Raw genomic sequence first — 25001 nt, 5'->3', positions numbered from 1 at the left:
TGGTGATGATGTCATACCTTCACAGACAGGACAACACTCTCCTTCAGGGATGTAGTAGCGTTCACAGTACAGGATGCCACACTGGGCGGTGAAGCACACCGACACCCCTCCCTGACAGCGGCAGAAGCGGCAGGCGTCCATTCGGAACATGTCTCCGTCATGGTACTCTGACCCGTTGAAGCTGCAAGCCGGCTTCGTCTCTAGAGAGGTGAAAGGATTTATGATGAGAGAAATTCATCAATCAATCAATCAATCAATGTATTAATAATGCCCCTATTTTACATCTACAGTTGTCACTAAGTGCTTTTACAATAACCTGCCCTGAACCCAAAGAGCAAGCAGAGGCCCATTGTCTGGGAAAAACTCCCTTTCTTTTAGGGTTATTTATTACGCCCACCGACCAAGCAACAGCAAATAACAACATTTTTTTAAGTAGGAACAAAAGAGAAAAACAGATTATAACGATGACAAGAGTGGTCCAAAATTCCCATCAGACAGCTAGCGCGGTGTTTGTTGTAAAGACACAGCAGAGTTTCAGAAGGCTATGAAATTGGTCTCTCCTGGTCTCCATGGCAACACAAGGTGAAAAAATGCACCTTTCTTGATATAAGGCCTACAGTGGTGAGTGTGCGTCAGTGAGTACAACTCACAGAAATCAACGTATGAGAGAGACAGATTGTAAACTATAGTACCTACAGATGGATGGAAACACTGCACCACTATAGGAAGACATTTGATGCAAGACACACAAATTCACACACACACACAAAAAGTTATTAACAATTAATAACTTTCAACCCATTTGACCTCCAACACAACACAACTGTCCCACTGGGCACACACTGGCACATACTGGTTGAATCAAGGTTGTTTCCAAGTCATTTCAATTACCTTGAACCAACGTGGAATAGACGTTGAATTGACATCTGTGCCTAGTGGGGTCTTAACTCTTATCCTTCTCAGGAGGAGTCTGTTCACTCCAAGAGCAACTGGTAATCTGTCTGTCCTCTTCAGCTATTAAAAACTATTTAAAAAACGTCTGGTTCAAAAAAGATTTAAAAACGCACAAGCATTTAATCTAGTGCAGCTGTATCAGAGAACAGTTCATTCCCAGGAATCAATGGCACAGGAAAATTGGTTTCTACATGTTTACAATTACAGGGCCTGCCAATATGGAATGTGGGGTCTTTCATTTTCTGCTAATCGTTTTGTCAATTGGTTCAATGAATAACAACGTGATGGGGCGATACTGCACGCATGGTTGTCACACCAGTGAGGGCTGCGAATTCACTCAACAATTTTCTAATCAGGCCCACTTCTGTTCATATGTTCTTAAATGCTGTTCTGTGTATGTGTGCGTGCCTCCCTCCTCGTATAGACTGCTATGGTGTGTGTAAAGCATTAGAAGGTGTGTGTGCGTGGGAGGGGGTATCAATATTTTTTTCACGGCAAAAATGGAAACACAAAGCAGTCCGAACTCTTTGGTCCTTTAAAAACCTGCAGTATGTAAAATATTGTGTGCTATAGCTTGGAAAACAAATACATGTGTCTCTGGATGACAACATAATGATTTGCTTCCAACATTAGGGCTGTTTTCCTAAAGAATTTAAATCCACTTTGTGTTTTGTTTGCTTGCCACGATACTAACAAGTATTACGATACTGGTATCGTCCCGGCCCTATTTACTGTCTATTATGATGGCATCAGTGTGTAGGTGTCATACAAGGACATGACTATACAATGCATATGTTTCGGGAGCAGTGTTTCAAGGTCCTCTTTGTGATTCATACAAACACAAATACTATTTGTGTTTTCTTTCAAATACATTTAGCATGTGATTGGGCCTGCCTGGAGTGCAGGTAATGGAGATGGGTGAAGTTTGCACTTTTGGGAACAATACCATTGGTTCCATTGAGTCAGAAACTCAATCAAGAACTGGTCCAAGTACTTGGAAGAAAAGCTGGGGTCTCCAAAGCTGGGGTCTCCAGAGCTGCAGGCTGCAGTGGATCAGAGCTGCCTGGGAGAGTGGTAAGAGAGTTGTGGGGCAGTCCTACTTAATTAGGAGGAACATGGCAGATGGTAATTCTGGCATCGCACACTTCCTTCCCAGATGTTCACTGAGTGCCTCCGTCTTGGGTATTATTGCCTTTATAAATGAAACAGTTACCCACTGGCACATGAAAACCACAGGCCAGCAACACTAATGGCTACTACAGCAAAACACTGTACTGTGGTTAGGGGGTACCAATGATGCAGGACAGACTGATGTTGTATCTGTTTTTTGGGGGGGGGGGGTTCTGACGCATGGGAAACAACACATCCATACTATAGGCTTGTGATTGGACAGGGCCAGAGGGGGTCCTCTGGGACTATTGCTTCTCAGTATACGGGTAACTGCCAAAATAAAGGAAACACTTGAGTAAATTAAGGATACACAGTATATACTGTAGAAAGCAGGTGCTTCCACACAGTTGTGGAATTAACATCCCATAATGCTTAGGGGTCATGTATAAAAATGCTGAGCAGGCCCAGTTGCCCATTACTTTGGCTACTTCAGTACGTCTCAATCACCGGTCTCAACCCAATTGAACCCTTATGGGATATTCTGGAGTGGCGCCTGAGACAGCCTTTTCCACCACCATCAACAAAACACCAAATTATGGAATTTCCTAGGGAGGAATGGTGTCGCATCCCTCCAATAGAGTTCCAGACACTTGTAGAACCTATGCCAAGGTGCATTAAAGCTGTTCTGGCGGTTGGTGTTTCCATTATTTTGGCAGTTACGTGTACATCATGATGCATTTGAAGCACATGGTTATTCTCCACCTGGATATTCTCCACATGGTTATTATCCACCTGGATATTCTCCACATTCCACATTCCATGACAATGAATGAATCTTGGAGACTGACTGATTGTGTAAGCAGTTTGCTTGGGCAGAAACCAAGCTGAAGTCATACTCTCAATCTCTGTAGATCTTATCCCTTTCTCTCCACAGATAAGCAGGATGAGAACTGCAGACAATAATTTAGCAAAATGTGAATTTTGATTGTTGCTGATTGTTTTGTGACCTTCCTCTCTCAATAGACATATCATCTGGCATTTGTACTGCAATCTATGACTAGGATAGTCATAATACCAGTATGTTTCTTCATTGTTTGGTGAGAAAAGTCTTCCGACATGGAATGGGTTACCAGATTTTGTAGTCATTTGGGCTTTTAGATTTTTGGTTGAACTGAACCACCGTTTGACAATATCAATCCTAAAATGCCATTCAAGGTGTCTGTCTCCTGGTGATTTCCTTTTTATGAGCCTTCACAGAAAATAATTCTTAAGGGGATGACTGAATCCAAAAGCATTTTCATATTTCATTACACACGTCGCCCACCTGGCCTGATGGAAATCAATGTCATCGCTTCTAGTGGCTCTAGTGTGTGTGCATGCGTGTTTTTGTCTCATGCTGGAAGGGTACAGAGCCCTGACAGGGAACACTTGACAGAGATTTGTTGCTTTTTAATCAGAAAGACATGGTTGAATATCTTAAGCATATATCTAGATCCAGCAAGCTACAGCCATAGAAATATTCAGCTATGTACAGTACAACAGTACATTATCCATACCAGATAACTTCACCTCGTCTAATAGTATTGCTGCTATAGTTCTGTTGGTCCACAATACACCTCCATATAACCAAGCCTTAACCAACCTTTCAAATAGTAAACACTAATGCAGGATCGGGATCAGACCTTTGAAGCTTGGATCATTCAAAACTCACCCAGAAAAAACGTATGATATTACAGTTTGGCAGGCAGCATATTACAGACAGCCAGGGCTATGAAACATCGATGCTTTCATCAATGGCTAAAGTGTTTATTTCTCATGCTTAAAAACACTCTTATTGCCAATGTGTTCCCCTTGGGCATGCTCAATGAAAGTCCTGCTCTCATGTAGAGAGAAAGACACTCTTATTGGTAACTTTTAAGAAGGCTTTAGATCTCATTACCTGGAGGACTATTTAGTTTCACCATGGTGATGGATGAGACCACTGTCTCAGATATAATCCTATAAAGAAGCCTATAAAGCAAAGCCAGGGATCCAACATGGCTTGGCAACATGTGTGTTTCAATATGTGTGTGTTTTGGTGTGCGTGTGTGCGTGCGTGCATGTGTGCGCATGTGTTTTTCAATGGATGTATCTGTGTGTCTTGATTCAATAGAGAAAAACACCTTTTTAAGCACCTCCATAATCTACTTCTGATAGAGCAGTAGTAGAGTTCCAGCTTTTGGCAGTAGATAAACAATGTTGTGCCTGCCAAGCCAGAAAGCCAAAGAGCATAAGGACATCAATTAATCAAAAACAACAGATGTGCATGTTGTGGCACTGCGTGATAGAGGAATCCTGTAAATATTTGATAACTCACCAACAACCTGGATACAGATTCACCATTGGCTGTGAAACGCTATGGAGGGAACAACATTTAAAAAAAGAAATTGTAATAGCTACTGTACCTGTTGTGATTTGCATTCTGTGAATATAGTTGGAAAGGTATTGCCAAAACAAATCAGAACTTATTATGATGTTATGCCTTTCATGCAAAGAAAAAAGAAAACTCTTCAGATTGTGAAATATCTGAACTATATATCAAGGACACAATTGAATGTGCACTGAGTGTACAACACATTTTGAATACCTGCTCTTTCCATGACATAAACTGACTAGGTGGATCCAGGTGAAAGCTATGATCCCTTATTGATGTCAATTGTTAAATCAACTTCAATCAGCGTAGATGAAGGGGAGGAGACAGGTTAAAGAAGGATTTTTAAGCCTTGAGACAATTGAGACATGGATTGTGTATGTGTGCCATTTAGAGGGTGAATGGGCAAGACAAAATACTTAAGTGCTTTTGAACGGGGTGTGGTATTTGGTGCAAAGCGCACCGGTGTCAAAAACTGCAACGCTGCTGGATTTTTCATGCTCCACAGTTTTCTGTGTGTATCAACAATGGTCCACTACCCAAAGGGCTGCGGGAAGCATTGGACTCAATATGGGCTAAGATCCCTGTGGAACGCTTTCGACACCTTGTAGAGTCCATGCCCCGACGAATTGAGGCTGTTCTGAGGGCAATGGTGGGTGCAAATTATTATTAGGAAGGTGTTCCTAATGTTTTCTACACTCAGTGTTCCATGTCCATGTCCATGTCCATGTCACATAGTACACATTTACGCCTTCATTCACTTTCTTTACCCTGAACTCTGTTTCCTAGCTCTTGTAGTGGTGTGTGCTGCAGACATTGTCTCACTCAATCAAAATATTGACAGGCACGCGTTGCCATTGCGACAATAATCAAACAACACGCCGCTCCGTTCTACAGCCTCACTTTCACCTCTGCATGCCCTCAGGACAATGAAGAGTAATGCAACACACACACAACACACACACACACACACACACACACATGCAGCACTTCGCTATGCTTTGTCATCTGGATAACTGTTCTATATCTTCATATCCATCAGTCACTCAGTCTAATAGGCGATAAAGTCAGTCAGAGTTCAAAGAAATACTTAGGCTACACATTTCCTCATGCTGTTAAGAAAAGAGCATCGTTCGAACCACTTAGTAAACCAACTCTTACTCGTACACCGTGAGAGCGTCTTTGACTGCTAACTCACAAGCTAAGGCTAAGGATAAGGCCTACAGTGCTGTGCCACAGCAAGCATGCATGCATGAACAACTACAAACTTCACACCTATATAATTTAACTCCAAATTCATAGCATACAGAAAGCCTGTATTCAGTGAACCAATTGTGTCTCAACTGCAGTTCTTTTCTCATAGCGTACAGAAAGCCTGTATTCAGTGAACCAATTTTGTTTCAACTGCAGTTCTTTTTTCATAGCATACAGATAACCTGTATTCAGTGAAACAATTTTGATTCAACTGCAGTCGAAACAAAATTGGCTCATTGAATAAAGGCTTTCTGTATGCTATGAGTTTGGAGTTAAATTATATAGGTGTGAAGGACAGCATGAGAGTGTGTGAGGAGAGAGAATAAGGAGGGATCTACTAGTCCTAACACACACAAACTCAGCAAAAAATCAAATGTCCCTTTTTCAAGACCTTGTCTTTCAAAGATAATTCCTAAACATCCAAATAACTTCCCAGATCTTCATTGTAAAGGGTTTAAACACCGTTGACCATGCTTGTTCAATGAACCATAAACAATTAATGAACATGCACCTATCATGACGTTGCCCTGTGGGTAGGTTTATGACCCACCCATAAATACCTTTCTCCCTTCCCTTTCCTCTCTTGACTCTACTGAAGGACTCTTGAAGTCTTTGTTAAACATATAGAGTCTGGGAACATCAAAAGGTGGGGGGAAAGGAACCATATTTCGGTAATCCAACCAGTTGAGAATATGCGTTGGTACTTAATGAATATGATGTCAGTCATCTGAGACATTCTTATTAATGATAGGATGACATAAACGGTATCCTGGAAAGTCTACACATTATAGTTATCAGATTCACATGGAATTGTTGTGCAATTTAAATGTTTAAATATGAAACTATTTGTGAAAAGATTAAATGTAATTTTAGCTTCCAAATTAGAGAATTGGGTTTTCATGAGTGAACTATGCCCAACTCAGTGGCCCCGCCCATGTGAAGATACATTGGTTATAAACTATGAAACCTGCCCTCTCTCCTACCACTATATAAAGCCTTTTACGAAAATGTAACTTCCTGTTACAGGTACATTAGGGCGACGGTCCGATGTCAGAAGGATTCAGATAATAAGCAGTTCCGAGTACGCAAGGCTTGCAGCCTCTGTGTTAAAAGGGCGAATAACTTGCTGTCCTGGGTACATTACGGCGACGGTCCCATGTCAGAAGGATTCAGATAATAAGCTGTTCCGAGGCCGTGAGGACAACGGTTCCACGTTAAAAGGACTAACATGTCAACTTCAGAACTAAGCCAACCTCAAAGTGAGGTTTAGTTGCGAATGGTATGAACTTTGAACTCTTATTCACTACAGAAGTGATACCTTGACAAAGGAGTTTATATGTTTAAAGTAATGACTAAAGAATTCCTCCCTGAAACGTATTTGACGGTGTGAAATGTATTAGAATTATAAGACTATAATCCAATCATGTGTGTGGGAGACAAGTTAAGGGTGAGAAATGTATGGTTGAGAAAACAAAGGACAATTGAACTACACATGACCTGGTTGTAACTCTGAAAACTGACAACAGGAAAGAGGGCCTTTCCAAGGCCCCTCTAATCTAGGGAGGAGAGAAACAGTTAGAAACTGCCAGGCTGGTAGAAAAGTGATAAACTGTATGTGTGTGTGTGTGTGTGTGTGTGTGTGTGTGTGTGCGTGTGTGTGTGTGCGTGTGTGGGTGTATGTAGGTGGGGGTGGGAGTTATTAAATGACTGTGTATGCATTTTTTACTTCAGAGCTCTCGTGAATAAAGAACAACGAACCTTTTGCAGAATTTTAGTCTTTGCCTCATTATTATTAAACCCAAGATCTTACAAACCTCGGGAATTGGTCAAAGCTTAAATTATTGTTTAGTTATCATCATTGGGATTGAAAATTCTCGTGACCTACCTCCTAGCCATTGAGTTAGCAGCGGCCGCTGTAAACGTGGGCTAGGATAGGACGGACAAAGGATCTCTTCTAACAAACAACACGACACTGCCAAGTAACCTGTTTACCACCAGAGACACTCTTAAAGGGACAAGGAAGATCTCTGTTGGGCAACACGGCCAGCATCTACGACCAACCTACCGAAGTGCAGCTCAGAGTAAATATTTATTGCATTTTCCTTTTCCAAAATGGGCGGTTATTTAGAATGCATAAGATTCTGTATTTACGATAGCATAGCTACATTCGGCCTGATAGAGACCTAGCTTCTCCCTTTGTTCCTCAGTCTTCCCGCTCTTTCACTCAAACCCAACCCCCTTTCTTTTGTGTAACCAGCCGTCATTTCGGCTCCGTCCACCAGGGACATTTTCTGTATGACATAATTTGCATTCTGTGTATATGAAATTCTGTGTGATTATTTAGGTATTTAGTAAATAAATAATTAAACCAAAGTTTGTATTGCTGATTCAACTTGTTAGCCAGGGTTCGTGAAGATAACCAAGAATTTACAACTTTCAGATGAGACTGAAATAAGGTGACGATTAATATTGACTACTATTGATGTAAAATATTACTAGGTCTTTAAGAGTTTATTCGGAAGATAACAGCTCTATAAACACTCTTTCGTAGTACCCCGACTTTCTAGTTAATTACATTTACATGATTAGCTTAATCAGGTAATATTAATTACAGACAAAGGATTTTATAGAATAGCATGTCATATCAGTTAATCCGGCATTGCCAAAGACACGACACAACTGTGGAACGGTCGTCAAGACACTAACAGCTTACAGACGGTAGGCAATTAAGGTCACAGTTATGAAAACTTAGGAAACTAAAGAGGCCTTTCTACTGACTCTGAAAAACACCAAAAGAAAGATGCCCAGGGTCCCTGCTCATCTGTGTGAACGTGCCTTAGGCATGCTGCAAGGAGGCATGAGGACTGCAGATGTGGCTAGGGCAATAAATTGCAATGTCCGTACTGTGAGACGCCTAAGACAGCGCTACAGGGAGACAGGACGGACAGCTGATCGTCCTCGCAGTGGCAGACCACGTGTAACAACACCTGCACAGGATCAGTACATCCGAACATCACACCTGAGGGACAGGTACAGGACGGCAACAACAACTGCCCTTGTTACATCAGGATTGCACAATCCCTCCATCAGTGCTCAGACTGTCCACAATAGGCTGAGAGAGGCTGGACTGAGGGCTTGTAGGCCTGTTGTAAGGCAGGTCCTCACCAGCAACAACGTCACTGGACCAGACAGGACCGGCAAAAAGTGCTCTTCACTGATGAGTCGCGGTTTTGTCTCACCAGGGGTGATGGTCGGATTTGCGTTTATCGTCGAAGGAATGAGCGTCACACCGAGGCCTGTACTCTGGAGCGGGATCGATTTAGAGGTGGAGGGTCCGTCATGGTCTGGGGCGGTGTGTCACAGCATCATCGGACTGAGCTTGTTGTCATTGCAGACAATCTCAACGCTGTGCGTTACAGGGAAGACATCCTCCTCCCTCATGTGGTACCCTTCCTGCAGACTCCTGACCAGACCCTCCAGCATGACAATGCCACCAGCCATAATACTCATTCTGTGCATGATTTCCTGCAAGACAGGAATGTCAGTGTTCTGCCATGGCCAGTGAAAAGCCCAGATCTCAATCCCATTGAGCACGTCTGGGACCTGTTGGATCGGAGGGTGAGGGCTAGGGCCATTTCCCCCAGAAATGTCAGGGAACTTGCAGGTGCCTTGGTGGAAGAGTGGGGTAACATCTCACAGCATGAACTGGCACATCTGGTGCAGTCCATGAGGAGGAGATGCACTGCAGTACTTAATGCAGCAGGTGACTGCACCAGATACTGACTGTTATTTTTGATTTTGACCCCCCCTTTGTTCAGGGACACATTATTCCATTTCTGTTAGTCATATGTCTGTGGAACTTGTTCAGTTTATGTCTCAGTTGTTGAATCTTGTTATGTTCATACAAATATTTACGCATGTTAAGTTTGCTGAAAATAAACGCAGTTGACAGTGAGAGGACGTTTATTTTTTTGCAAGTTTATATGAGAGGAGTGGAGGATTTACATAATGTAATGTACCATGTAATCTGCTTTAATGGTATATCTCATACCAGGCCCACTGTGACTAGTATAGCTACATATTAGAACTGAGTCAAACATATTGATTATATTATATTATATTACAAGCTGATTTTAGTGGTCTTTTAAGGTTCAAATGAAAAGGTTTTGAATGCTAACGGCCTTCATTTGATATCTACAAATGAAAATGGTATTGATAGCAGTCCAATCCTATGGTAACTGTGGTCATAGAAGTATATATACAGCAGGTTATCCTGTTGAGGCCACGGGTTAGCAATGAACCCTGAGACGGGATTGCTAGCAAGGCTGGAAATTCAAAACATCAAAAATCTAATAATTTCAATTTCTCAAACAATCAACTATTTTACACCATTTAAAAGATAAACATCTCCTTAATCTAACCACATTGTTCGATTTTCAAAGAGGCTTTACGGCAAAATCATAAAGTTAGATTATGTTAGGACAGTACATAGCCACAAAAGTACAAACATCAATTTTCAATTCAAGGTCAGGCGTCACCAAAAGCAGAAACCAGCTAAAATTATGCACCAACCTTTGACAATCTCCATCAGATGACACTCCTAGGACATTATGTTATACAATACATGCATTTTTTGTTCCATCAAGTTCATATTTATATCCAAAAAACGCATTTTACAGTAGCGGTGAAATTCTGATTTTTTCTTCTCTGAAATGCTTCCGGTGAACAACGTTACAATTTTCAAAATTACTATTCGAAAACATTGGTAAATTATAATATTGTCATTCAAATAATTATAGTTTAACATTTCGTAAATGATACTGTCTTGCCAGATTTCAAAATAACTTTACTGGGAAATCACAAGTTGCAATAAACCGGGTGCTGTGCTAAGAACAATAAGCTAGCCTAATTAGCTTAGCATCATCTTGTAACCATGTAATATCAATAATACTATTGTCAATAATCCATTACCTTTGATTATCTTCATCCATTGGCAGTTCCAGGAATTCCAGGTCCACAACAAATGTGGTTTCTTTTGACAAAGTTCATAATTGATGTCCAAATAACTCCAAGTTGTTCCATGTTGTTAGCGCTTCGGTGGCTACTAAAAAGTAGCGCGGGGGGGGTGTGTGAAGTCACGGCTAAAAGTTAAAAAAGTTACAAAAATAATCTATTTATGTTTGTTCAAACATGTCAAACGTTGTTTAGCATCAATCTTTAGAGCCATTTTTAACGTGAAACATCAGTAATGTTTCAACCCGACCTCACCTGTGTCTAGAAAAACGTTTTTTAAAAATGTCTCGTGTCTCATGATTGCGCAGGTGCAGGCCATAATGGAAGTGACGACATCCCACGGACGTCAACTTCAATGCATTCTAATTTGCTCCCTGTTAATCATAGAAGCTTCAAACAACTTTATAAAGATCGCTGACATCTAGTGGAATCCGTAGGAGTTGCGAACTGAATCCTTTCTCACTATGGTATCTAATAAACAATGACACTAAATAGTACAGCCACAAAATTCTCATTTTTTTTAATCAATTTTTCTCAGGTTTTTGCCTGCAATATGAGTTTTGTTATACTTACAGACACCATTCAAACTGTTTTAGAAAATTCAGAGTGTTTTCTATCCGAATGTGTTAATAATATGCATATCCTAGCTTCTGAGTTGGTGTAGGAGGCAGTTAAAAATGGGCACATATTTTTTCAAAATTCTCAATACTGCCACCGTGGCCCGTAGAGGATAATAGATATATAATAATATACCCCTTCGACAGTATGTGTGTACTTTCCCATGGTAGAAAACAACAGTCAGTTACATTGAGGTTTGATAAACACACAGTGTGTCCTGTAGTTTGTTTGCAGCAGACAATGTTCTACAGGATTATTATCACCATCATGTTTATAGAAAACAGAGAAGCAGAGGTCTCTGTCTGTTCCTCTGTACTAAACCTCCCATGTACTGGCTATCTCTTAGTTATCAGGAACCTGTGAGAACCATGCACTTCTGGTGCACTCCGCTCCTACCAATCTGTCTGCCTGTATATCGATCTCAAAGCCTGCCTGCCTGCCTGCCTGCCTGCCTGCCTGCCTGCCTGCCTGCCTGCCATTATCTGTTCTTGTCTAATTCTCTTCGGCTTTCCCCACCCCTGCCACAACCCCTACTCCCTCTCTCTCCCCTATGTTTGGACCAGACCAACCACCTCCCTTCCTCCCTCTCTCCCAGCCAGCTAGCCAGATCTCTTCATGCCACCGCACCCTCATGTTTTGTCTGTGTTGCTGAGACAGAGACTAAATAATGTCATAACATGCAGCACTCGACAGGTGTGCCTCCCTGTCCCCTTCAGCAGACAGGCGGACAAGCCTCAGCTCTGTGGATGAACAGAATAACACACCAGCCTGGCAGGCAACAGCACCTGCAAATCAAGGCTGCATCACACATACAGCCTCAGAGTTTAGAGTAATGTGAACTTATTGAGTGAGATAGCTTGTCCTTACTGCTTACAGCAATGGAATGAAACATAAAAAATATCTGATCCCACAATGGCGCCCGGTCAAATGTTATTCTAATCTCCTCCACATACTTTACAGATTAAGTTGTTGCGCCTAGTCAGTCACTGTGTTACAATGTCTATATTAGCATAACACATAGAATGCATGCCCAATATGGGTGGCAGGTAGCCTAATGGTTAGATTGTTGGACTAGTAACCGATAGGTTGCAAGATCAAATCCCTGCGCTGACAAGGTAAAAATCTGTCATTCTTCCCCTGAACAAGGCACTTAACCCACTGTTCCTAGGCTGTCATTGAAAATAAGAATTTGACTTGCCTAGTTAACCTCTCTTGGGTAGGGGCAGTATTTTGACGTCCGGATGAAAAGCGTGCCCAAAGTAAACTGCCTGTTACTCAGGCCCAGAAGCTAGGATATGCATATATAAGTTTCTGAAACTGTTAACATTATGTCTGTGAGTATAACAGAACTTATATGGCAGCCAAAACCCCGAGGAAAACCACCCCCCCCCCAAAAAAAAAAAAAATCAGTCTACCCCTATTTTGAATGGCTATCATTTTTATTATAAGGCCAAGTCCTCCCAGATTGCAGTTCCTAGGGCTTCCACTAGATGTCAACAGTCTTTATAAAGAGTTTCAGGATGGTTTTTGGAAAAATCAGATAGAAATGGTTGTTTTCCTAGGTGGCTCCCATTTTGGCTTTAGTGTTTCCAAGCGCGTGGAAGAGAGCGCGTTCATTGGTATTTTTCTCCGGTAAAGACAATAACAATTCTTAAATTTTATTGTTTATTTACGTATTAGGGTACCTAATGTTTGATTATAAACATTGTTTGACTTGTTTGGAAAAGCTTATTAGTAACGTTTGGGATTCATTTTGTATGCATTTTGATGGAGGGAAACTGGGTGGAATATTGACTGAAGCGCACCTGATAAACTGAGTTTTTATGGATATAAAGAAGGACATTATTGAAAAAAAGGACCATTTGTGATGTAACTGGGACCTTTTGGAGTGCCAACAGAAGAAGATCATCAAAGGTAAGGCATTTTTTATATCGCTATTTCTGACTTTTGTGTCGCACCTGCCTGGTTAAAATATGTTTTTCATGTGTTTGAATTCGGGGCGCTGTCCTCAGATAATCGCATAGTTTGCTTTTGCCGTAAAGCCTTTTTTGAAATCTGACACGGCGGCTGGATTAACAAAAAGTTAAGCTTTATTTTGATGTATTACACTTGCGGTTTTATGAAAGTTAAATATTTATAATACTGCTAAATAATTATGTGGTACACCAGCGTAAGGTAGTATGGATATTTCTTTCCAGAAATGTTGAAACTGATGACCTTTAGTCAACTAAATCCAATAACAGCACCAGGTTCTCCTTTGACTGTCTAGCCCAGATATATATTGTTTACTCTAACCTCCATCTGCGAACTGACATAACATGAAATCAAATGCAAAAATCTAATCAAATTGTATTTGTCACATGCTCCGAATACGAGTGTGGACTTTACCGTAAAATGCTTGCTTACGAGCCCTTCCCAACGATGCAGAGTTTAAAAATATTTAATGAAATGAAAAATAATAACACAAGAGGAATACAAAATAATTGAATTACTGTATATACAGGGAGTAGCAGTACCAGATCAATGAGGTATTTGAGGTACAATACCAGTCAAAAGTTTGCACACACCTACTCCTTCGAGGGTTTTTCTTTATTTTTACTATTTTCTACATTGTAGAATAATAGTGAAGACATCAAAACTATGAAATAACACATATGGAATCATGTAGTAACCAAAAAATTGTTAATCAAATCAAAATATATTTTATATTTGAGATTTGAGATTCTTTAAATAGCCACGCTTTGCCTTGATGACAGCTTTGCACACTCTTGGCATTCTCTCAACCAGCTTCATGAGGTAGTCACCTGGAATGCATTTCAATTATTAACAGGTGTCCCTTGTTAAAAGTTAATTTGTGGAATTTTTCCTTCTTAATGCGTTTGAGCCAATCAGTTGTGTTGTTACAAAATAGGGGTGGTATACAGACGATAGCATTATTTGGTAAAATACCAAGTCCATATTATGGCAAGAACAGCTCAAATAAGCAAAGAGAAATGACAGTTTATAATTACTTTAAGACATGAAGGTCAGTCAATACGGAACATTAAGGACTTTGAAAGTTTCTTCAAGAGCAGTCGCAAAAACCATCAAGCACTATGATGACACTGGCTCTCATGAGGACCGCCACAGGAAAGGACGACCCAGAGTTACCTCTGCTGCAGAGGATACGTTCATTAGAGTTAACTGCACCTGAGATTGCAAAGAGTTCAAGTAACAGACACATCTCAATATTAACTGTTCAGAGGAGACTGCGGGATTCAGGCCTTCATGGTCAAATTGCTGCAAAGAAACCACTACTAAAGGACACCAATAAGAAGAAGACACTTGCTTGGGCCAAGAAACATGAGCAATGGACATTATACCTGTGGAAATCTGTCCTTTGGTCTGATGAGTTCAAATTTGAGATTTTTGGCTCCAACCGCTGCGTCTTTGTGAGACGCAGAGTAGGTGAACGGAGTAGGTGAACGGATGATCTCTGCATGTGTGTTTCCCACCGGGAAGCATGGAGGAGGTGTAATGGTATGGGGTGCACTGCTGGTGACACTGTCGATGATTTATTTAGAGTTCAAGGCACAATTAACCAGCATGGCTAACACAACACTCTAAAGCGATATGCCATCCCATCTGGTTTGTGCTTTGTGGAACTATCATTTGTTTTTCAACAGGACAATGACCCAAAAACACACCTCCAGGCTGTGTAAGGGCTACTTGACCAAGGAGAGTGATGGAGTGCTGCAGCAGATGACCTGGCCTACACAATCACTTGACCTCAATCCAATTGAGATGGTTTGGGATGAGTTGGAATGCAGAGTGAAGGAAAAACAGCCAACAAGTGCTCAGCATACTTCTTCAGGACTGTTGGAAAAGCATTCCTCATTAACCTCTCTAGGGGGTGTGGGACGCTACCATCCCACTTGGCCAACATCCAGTGAAATTGCAGAGCGCCAAATTCAAAAACAGAAATACTCATTATAAAAATTCATAAAACATACAAGTGTTATACATCGGTTTAAAGATTAACTTCTTGTTACTCCAATCACGGTGTCAGATTTCAAAAAAGCTTTACGGCGAAAGCATGCGATTATCTGAGAACAGCGCCCAGCAGACAAATCATTACAAACAGTTACCAGCCATGTAGAGGAGTTACACAAGTCAGAAATAGTGATAAAATTACATTTTGTTTTTAATCACTTACCTTTGATGATCTTCATATGGTTGCACTCACAAGACTCCCATTTACTCAATAAATGTTCGTTTTGTTCGATAAAGTCCCTCTTTATATCCAAAAACCTCCGTTTTGTTCGCACATTTGGTTCAGTAATCCACAGGCTCAAAGGCAGTCACAACAGACAGACGAAAAATCCGAAAAGTATCAGTAAAGTTCGTAGAAACATGTCAAACGATGTTTATAATCAATCCTCAGGTTGTTTTTAGTCATAATAATCAATAACATTTCAACCAGACAATAGCTTCATCAATATAAAAGAAAAACAAGAAAGGCGTGCTCTCGGTCGTGCGCATGAAAAACCTCCGGTACACTGAATGGTTCACTCATTCAAAGTGGTCTTACTCCCTAATATTTCAGAATACAAACCTGAAACAATTTCTAAAGACTGTTGACATCTAGTGGAAGCCATAGGAAGTGCAATTTGAGTCCTAAGTCAATGGATACTGTAATGGCATTCAATAGAAAACTACAAACATAAAAAATCTGCCATAACAGTTCTGTTATACTCAGGTGTGTCCAAACTTTCGACTGGTACTGTAGATATTTACATGAAGGCAGGGTAAACTGATTATGCATCAGGATATATCATAATAAGAGAACAGAGTAGCAGCAGCATATGATGACTGTAAAAGTGTGTGTGTTTGTGTGTGCATGTTGTCAAATCAAATCACATTTATTGGTCACATACACAAGGTTAGCAGATGTTATTGCGAGCGTTGCGGAATGCTTGTGCTTCTAGCTCTGACAGTGCAGCAATATCAACAAGTAATCTAACAATTCCACAACAACTACCTAATACACACAAATCTATGTAAAGGGATGGAATAAGAATATGTACATATAAATATATGGATGAGCAATGACCGAGCGGCATAGGCAATATGCAATAGGTGGTATAAAATACAGTATATACATATGGGATGAGTAATGCAAGATATGTAAACGTCATTATTAAAGTGGCATTAATAAAGTGACTAGTGATCCATTTGTTAGAGTGGCCAATGATTTCAAGCCTGTATGTAGGCAGCAGCCTCTCTGTGTTAGTGATGGCTTTTTAACAGTCTGATGGCCTTGAGATTGAAAAATAGCTTCTGTCTCTTGGTCCCAGCTTTGAAGCACCTGTACTGACCTCGCCTTCTGGATAGTAGCGGGATGAACAGGCAGTGGCTCGGGTGGTTGTTGTCCTTGATGATCTTTTTGGCCTTCCTGTGACATCGGGTGCTGTATGTGTCATGGAAGGGCAGGTTTGCCCCCAGTGATGCATTGTGCAGACCGCACCACCCTCTGGAGAGCCCTGCGGTTTTGGGCAGTGCAGTTGCCGTACCAGGCGGTGATACAGCCCGACCGGATACTCTCAATTGTACATCTGTAAAACTTTGAGGGTTTTAGGTGACAAGCCAAATTTCTTCAGCCTCGCTGTTGTGCCTTCTTCACCACACTGTCTATGTGGGTGAACCATTTCAGTTTGTCTGTTATGTGTACGCCGAGGAACTTTCCACCTTCTCCACTGCTGTCCCGTCAATGTAGATTGGGGGGTGCTCCCTCTGCTGTTTCCTGAAGTGCATGATCATTTCCTTTGTTTTTTTGACATTGAATGAGAGGTTGTTTTCCTGACACCACACTCCGAGTGCCCTCACCTCCTCCTTATAGGCTGTCTCGTCGTTGTTGGTGATCAAGCCCACTACTGTTGTGTCGTCTGCAAACTTGATGATTGAGTTGGAGGAGTGCATGGCCACACAGTCATGGGTGAGCAGGCAGTACAGGAGGGGGCTGAGCACGCACACTTGTGGGGCCCCAGTGTTGAGGATCAGCGAAGTGGAGATGTTGTTTCCTACCTTCACCACCTGGGGGCGGCCCGTCAGGAAGTCCAGGACCCAATCGCACAGTCCGGGGTTGTGTCGGTATGCGTGTGTATGTGTTGTGTGTGTGCTTATGTAGTGTATGTGAATGTGTGTGGGTTTTGTGTGAGAGCGTCAGTGTAGTGTGTGTGAGTGTGTATATATAGTCTTGTGAGTTAATTAACTATTTAGCAGTCTTATGGCTTGGGGGGTAGAAGCTGTCTCAGAGCCTGTTGGTCCAAGAGCTGATGTTTCGGTATCGTTTGCCGGACGGTAGCAGAGCCAACATTTCATGGCTAGGGTGGCTGGAGTCTTTTACAATTTTCTGGCCTTCCTCTGACAACCTCTGATATAGAGGTCCTGGATGGCAGGAAGCTCGGCCCCAGTGATGTACTGGAATGTCTGCACCACCCTCTGTTGCGCTTTGCGGTCAAAGGCGTTGCATTTGCCATACCAAGCAGTGATGCAGCCAGTCAAGTCGTTCTCGATGGTGCAGCTGTATAACATTTTGAGGATCTGAGGGCCCATGCCATATCTTTTCAGCCTCCTGAGGGAAGAAGCGCTGTTGTGCCCTCTTCACGACTGTGCGGGTGTGTGTGGACCATGTTAAGTCCTTAGTGGCGTGGACGCCAAGGAACTTGAATCTTTTGACCTGCTCCACTGCAGCCTCATCAATGTGGATGGGGGCGTGCTCTCCTGTCTTTCTCCTTTAATCCACGATCAGCTCCTTGGTCTTATTGACGTTGAGGGAGAGGTTGTTGTCCTGGCACCACACTGCTAAGTCAGTCCCAGGGACCCCAGTGAGTACAGGAGGGGATTAAACACACACCCCAGGGACCCCAGTGAGTACAGGAGGGGATTAAACACACACCCCTGAAGGGCCACCATGTTGAGGATCAGCGTAGCTGAGGTGTTATTGCCTACCCTCTCCACCTGGGGCCAGCCCATCAGGAAGTCCAGGATCCATTTTACAGGGGGAGGTATTCAGTCCCAGGGTCCACCAGCTTGGTGAGGAGCTTGGAGGGCAATATGGTGTTGAACGCTGAGCTGTAGTCTATGGACACCATTTTCACATAAACTCAGGGTTTTCCAACGGAAGACTCTTAGTAAACCCATCAGAGAGCTGATCCAAAACCAGATCACAACAGTAATGTTGAAGTAATGTGGTATCTGGAGGAAGCATCAGAGTAGCTGGAATACATGGTGTGCCACGTTGAATGATGATGTTAGGAGCCTCCAACACAGTTGACCATTTGATCCAATGAGCAGCTGTGACCTGTGCAGCTCAATTCATTGCCAAAAGGAGTATGAACAGCATGTGGACACTTGATGGTAAGATGTTGGAAGAGAACAAGAAATGCCACCATCGACACAGCGATGTAAGTAGCCTACATAGCTCTGAGACAGGGACCCCATCCCAATACCACATCATCCAACTTCTTTGAATAGTAGCCTACAGGTTTCTGACAATCACCATGGTCCTGTGTCAGCACTGAGGTCATGTAGCCCTCTTTTTCAGTCACAAAGAGGGTGAACGGTTGGCCTGAGTCCGGAATGCCCAAAGCCAGTACTGATGACAAAGCTAGTTTGAGCTTGCCAAAAACCTCTTTCTGCTCTTCCGTGAAGGCTACAGTCTTTTGAATCAGGGTTTCCCTTGAGGAGGTTGTTAAGGAGTTGTGCAATTTTGGCAAAGGAGTCCACCCAGCATCTGTTGTAATTGCACAAGCCCATGAAGGAGCGAAGTTCTTTAATAGTAGTGGGCTCTTTGGCAGCTTGTATGACAGCCGTACGACTTTGTGTCATCTCTCTTTTCCCTGTGAGACCAGTTGACCAATGTAGATAACCTGTGCTTGCATGAGTTGGGCCTTCTTAGGGCTAGTTTTATGGCCTTTGGCAAGCAAGTGGTCTAACAGTGATTTTAGATCCTCAGCATGTGTTTCCTCATCTTCTGAGGCCAACAATATATCATCAACATATTGTATGACAACAGATGACATCTGAGGGAGATCTTGGAGATGTCTCCTCAATGCCTGATGGTAAATCAAATAACTATTATGAAGGCCCATAGGAGTCCTAGTCCACTAATACTGTTGACCATCCACAGAAAAAGCAAGCTATGGACGGACCTCCGAATGTAAGGGTACTGACCAGAACCCATTAGCCATATTAATGACTGAGAACACAGAGTGAGCAGGTGACAATGAGGAAAAAGTGGTTGAAGTGTCAGCCACCAGTGGAGTGAGCTTGGAGACAGCTTCATTTGCATTCCTGTAGTCCACAGTCACTCACCAGTCCCCACTTGTCTTTTCAACTATACCCATGTCCCATAGATCTTTTTAGCTCTACTTTTGTAGCGACCATAGCTTCCTTGCTAATGGGATATTGTTTTGTGCAAGGTGGGCAACACCTGTCAAGCACACTCGTTCCATATCCAAAGTTCCATACTAATTGTTATTCTTAGTCCAAATAGCATCAAGGCCTAAAATTGGTTGTTCAAATGAGCCTATCCACGCCCCTGCATCAATCTTCATTGGACCAATAGAACTTGATAATGGTTTGGTTTGTTTCATATCTGTCCCCCCCACCTGTTGCTCTCATCTTGTTGTCCGTGTACAGAGGACATATATGTTTTGCATTAGATATGGGCAATACAGTGACTTCAGCACCCGTATCTACGAAAAAATCTACTGCAAAGTTGTTAACCATCCATCCAATTTCATATGTACACCAGCTGAGATGGGACGTAAGAGGGGGTCTATTAGTTTCCCTCCATAGCATCCAGCAAACTCTGCTGCTGAACCGGAGAGAGCTTCTTACATTTCTGCATGAACATTGTGTTGTTGGGGCTGTTGTCCTGATTCCATTTTCCCTTGGACGTACCCTGCTTCTCCTGGCCATTCCTCATAAGAACACGTTTTCTCTTCCGATATTCTCATTGCCAGTGACCAGAAATCCCACAATAATGACATACACCAGGTTTCTCTTCTGCTGAACGAATAATGTTGTTGGTTTCACTTGGAACCTGCACAACTCTGATAACAGACGGTTTATTATGTTGATTGATGTCTCTGTCCAGTTGTGACAGTCTGTCTGATGTCACCGTAGTTTTGTCTCTCCCAGTCATTAGTTGTGGAAACAAAAGTTTTTCACAAATCATCATGTATGGATTGCATCACCTGTTGAGTGATTGCCCCATTTTTGGAGGAATTGAGTGTATCTCATCAATTCAACAAACGGTTCTTTCGGGTTTTGAACACATTTGGTTATCTCTCCCCAATTGGTGGTTGCATTGGTCAGAACCTTAAGGAAAATATGTATGGCTCTCCATCCATCGGCCACATCTTGTTCACCCCCAGCTCTATAAACCTTTTCTTCAAGTATACCATGTTCACGGTTGTTCTAACAAAGGCTAATAACTGTAACCCATCATAAGGATGTAGATTGTAGAGTTTCCTATAACGCTTCAAATGGTCCCACGTTTTCATACCCACTTCTCGGGGATGTTTCAACGTTTTTGACCATTCAACTGTTTTGGAGATGCTGATTTATGTGGGATTACTGTCACCAGAGGTTTCTCTTTACTACCTTTTACAGCCTGTGTTCTGGTTGGCCTAAGTCATCGTTCGTCACCACTGTCAGTATCTGTTGACTCAAAACCAGGTAGTGCTGACCTGATGCTTGAAACCCGATCATCCTTGTGCAACTCAGCCAGAGGGTGGATTGAAGGAACAAAGGGTCCTCCATATGTTGGAGCCAATTTTAACCTGATTTGGTTCTTTTAAAATTATATTGGTCTAGACTCACCCAGCACTTCTGCCATCAATCAGGAGATTAAGAGTTGACTCTCCCAAAGTGGGTTGTGCTCAGCCTTCTCTCTTTCTTCTGGATCAACACACAGTTGAGTTTTTCTTGTTGTTGTTGAGACCAATTCATTCTGGTCACGACACCAAATGTTAGCAGTTGATGTTATTCTTTAATAACACAGACCCCAAAGCAAATCAGGGGGAGGAAAATAGGTTTATTGAAAGAGGATAAATCATAGATGGTATGCTGAGTGGTAGATGGTCGTTCCTTCCCTGTCATCAATGATTCTCTCACAGTGAATCTCCCCTGAACAAAGGGACAGGATGTAGTTTATAACCCAGCCCTAGCCTGTGGTTGACCAATTAGAATTCCTTGCAATAAAACTGTGCCAATGGCCAAATAACAAGTATCCTATTTCAGACTCAATATAGACACATTTCTCCCATGTCTCTGCATTAATCCCTTATTACAGAAAAAACACTATTTCCATTGATCGTTAGTACTCTATTGACTTTTAGTCCTCTTGACCTTTAGTCCTGTATTGACCTCTCGTCCTCTGTCTCTGCGTTGTGTATTTATCTTCGAAATATTCTTATAATGTCTCTCCATTTTCCCATGAGACTTTGCATAAACATATATCAGATGTATAACACACATGCACACACTGACTAACAGACTATATGAGTACTTATTTATCTATCTCTATGAATCAGACATGTTTCTTTCTGATGAAAGCAGAACACAAAGTATTGACTTTTAGATCATTCATGCTTAGGTCAGTTCAAGTTTATTCAGCCTGCCCATTTATGGCTGAGAGAGAAGAGAAGAGAGAAGAGGGCAGATTGCTGGTTGAAACATGACGAGTGGTTACCATGGTGAGGCAGGTGATTGACAGTTTATGTAATCTACTCCAAACATGGTCTGAGAGAGAGACGGGAAACCACCTTAAACGTCTTGAAGTCATGCTGTTGGTTTTTCAGAGGCTCCTTTTCCCTTTTTGAGTAATATCTTTGCTGTGTCAGCCCCAGGCTTCACCCATCCATAGCAGTGTGTGTACCAGACCTTAAGCAATTAGCCCAGGGATAATCCCTAGCTGTGTATAGGGCCGGATTGTTCTGCCTGCTCTGGGATGACATGGAGAAAGCCAGACAGAACAATGTCCTCTCTCTTACAGCCATGGTCAGATTACCACACATCAAGTTATGAAGGAGCCTCGGAATGTTCAACAGAGGCAGCCGGCAGTCCGCTATTTGAGAGATTACTACTTTAATACCGGTACCTTAAACGCGCTCTGGTTAGATCAGCGATGTGAGATGCCCAGTGATACAGAACACCCAAAAGAGCCAATTGCCTTTTATGCTCACCTCTAGGAATACAACACTGAGTCTTGCGTGAAAGCCCCTGTTGTTCCAGATGGCTGTGTGATCTCACTCTTCGTGGCTGATGTGAGTAAAACTTTTAAATAGGTTAACACTCACAAGATGGAATACCAGGGCACATTCTCAAAGCATGTGCAGACCAGCTGCCAAGTGTTTCAATCTCTTCTTTTCCCAGTCTGTTATCCCAAAATATTTCAAGTTGACCACCATTGTCCCTGTTCCCAAGAACTCCAAGGTAACTTGCCTAAATGACTCTCGCTCTGTAGCACACACATCTGTAATTATGAAGTGCTTTGAAAGGCTGGTCATGACAAACATCAACACCATCATCCCAGACCCTGGACCCACTCCAATTCGCATACCGCCCCAACAGATCCATAGACTGACTTGCCTAGTTAAATAAAAATAAACAAAATAAAAAAAGATCCATAGATAATGCAATCTTAATTGCACTTCACACTTCCCTCCACCACCTGAACATGAGGAGAGGGGGGACAGATATGAAACAAACCAAACCATTATCAATTTCTATTGGTCCAATGAAGATTGATGCAGGGGCGTGGATAGGCTCATTTGAACAACCAATTTTAGGCCTTGATGCTATTTGGACTAAGAATAAAAATTAGTATGGAACTTTGGATATGGAACGAGTGTGCTTGACAGGTGTTGCCCACCTTGCACAAAACAATATCCCATTAGCAAGGAAGCAATGGTCGCTATAGAAGTAGAGATTAAAGATCTATGGGACATGGGTATAGTTGAAAAGACACATTCTGCCTCTAATAGCCCAGTATGGCCAGTGAAAAGATCAAGTGGGGACTGGTGAGTGACTGTGGACTACAGGAATGCAAATTAAGCCGTCTCCAAGCTCACTCCACTGGTGGCTGACACTTCAAACACTTCTTCCTCATTGTCACCTGCTCACTCTGTGTTCTCAGTCATTGATATGGCTAATGGGTTCTGGTCAGTACCCTTACATCCAGAGGTCCGTCCATTTTCTGTGGATGGTCAACAGTATTAGTGGACTAGAACTCCTATGGGCCTTCATAATAGTTCTTTGATTTACCATCAGGCTTTGAGGAGACATCTCCAAGCTCTCCCACAGATGTCATCTGTTGTCATACAATATGTTGGTGATATATTGTTGGCCTCAGAAGATGAGGAAACACATGCTGAGGATCTAAAATCACTGTTAGACCACTTGCATGCCAAAGGCCATAAAGCTAGCCCTAAGAAGGCCCAACTCATGCAAGCACAGGTTATCTACCTTGGTCAACTGGTCTCACAGGGAAAAAGAGAGATGACACAAAGTCGTTCGGCTGTCATACAAGCTGCCAAAGAGCCCACTACTATTAAAGAACTTCGCTCCTTCATGGGCTTGTGCAATTACAACAGATACTGGGTGGACTCCTTTGCCAAAATTGCACAACTCCTTAACTCTTACATCTAGACGTTCCGCTAGCGGAACACCTGCTCCAATATCCAATGATGGGCGTGGCGCGAAATACAAAGTCCTCGAAAATCCGAAAACTTCCATTTTTCAAACATATGACTATTTTACACCATTTTAAAGACAAGACTCTCCTTTATCTAACCACACTGTCCGATTTCAAAAAGGCTTTACAGCGAAAGCAAAACATTAGATTATGTCAGCAGAGTACCCAGCCAGAAATAATCAGACACCCATTTTTCAAGCTAGCATATAATGTCACAAAAAACAAAACCACAGCTAAATGCAGCACTAACCTTTGATGATCTGCATCAGATGACACTCCTAGGACATTATGTTATACAATACATGCATGTTTTGTTCAATCAAGTTCATATTTATATCAAAAAACAGCTTTTTACATTAGCATGTGACTTTCAGAACTAGCATTCCCACCGAACACTTCCGGTGAATTTACTAAATTACTCACAATAAACGTTCACAAAAAACATAATTATTTTAAGAATTATAGATACAGAACTCCTTTATGCAATCGCGGTGTCCGATTTTAAAATAGCTTTTCGGTGAAAGCATATTTTGCAATATTCTGAGTAGATAGCCCGGCCATCATGGCTAGCTATTTTGACACCCACCAAGTTTGGTACTCACCAAACTCAGATTTACTATAAGAAAAATTGGATTACCTTTGCTGTTCTTCATCAGAATGCACTCCCAGGACTTCTACTTCATCACCCAATGTTGTTTTGGTTCCAAATAATCCATAGTTATATCCAAATAGCGGTGTTTTGTTGTGCGTTCAAGACACTATCCGAAGGGTAACGAAGGGTGACGCGCCCGGCGCCTTTCGTGACAAAGAAATTCAAAATATTCCATTACCGTACTTCGAAGCATGTCAAACGCTGTTTAAAATAAATTTTTATGCGATTTTTCTCGTAAAAAAGCG

General features: G+C 42.0%; 1 protein-coding gene across 2 annotated transcripts in view; it reads right to left on the bottom strand.

The window, feature by feature from the left end:
• Nucleotides 1–25001, bottom strand: part of LOC115162139 (cysteine-rich motor neuron 1 protein-like) — a 194491-nt gene that overhangs the window by 57193 nt on the left and 112297 nt on the right. For both annotated transcript variants that reach the window (XM_029713154.1, XM_029713155.1), the window contains exon 6: nt 18–200. In XM_029713154.1, the coding sequence (XP_029569014.1) occupies nt 18–200 (183 nt within the window). The remainder of the gene's footprint in view (nt 1–17; nt 201–25001) is intronic.

Source organism: Salmo trutta, chromosome 25 (genome assembly GCF_901001165.1).
Source record: "Salmo trutta chromosome 25, fSalTru1.1, whole genome shotgun sequence".
Lineage (NCBI taxonomy): Eukaryota > Metazoa > Chordata > Actinopteri > Salmoniformes > Salmonidae > Salmo > Salmo trutta.
The sequence above is the reverse complement of the archived record's forward strand: the minus strand, read 5'-3'. Positions and strand labels throughout refer to the sequence as shown.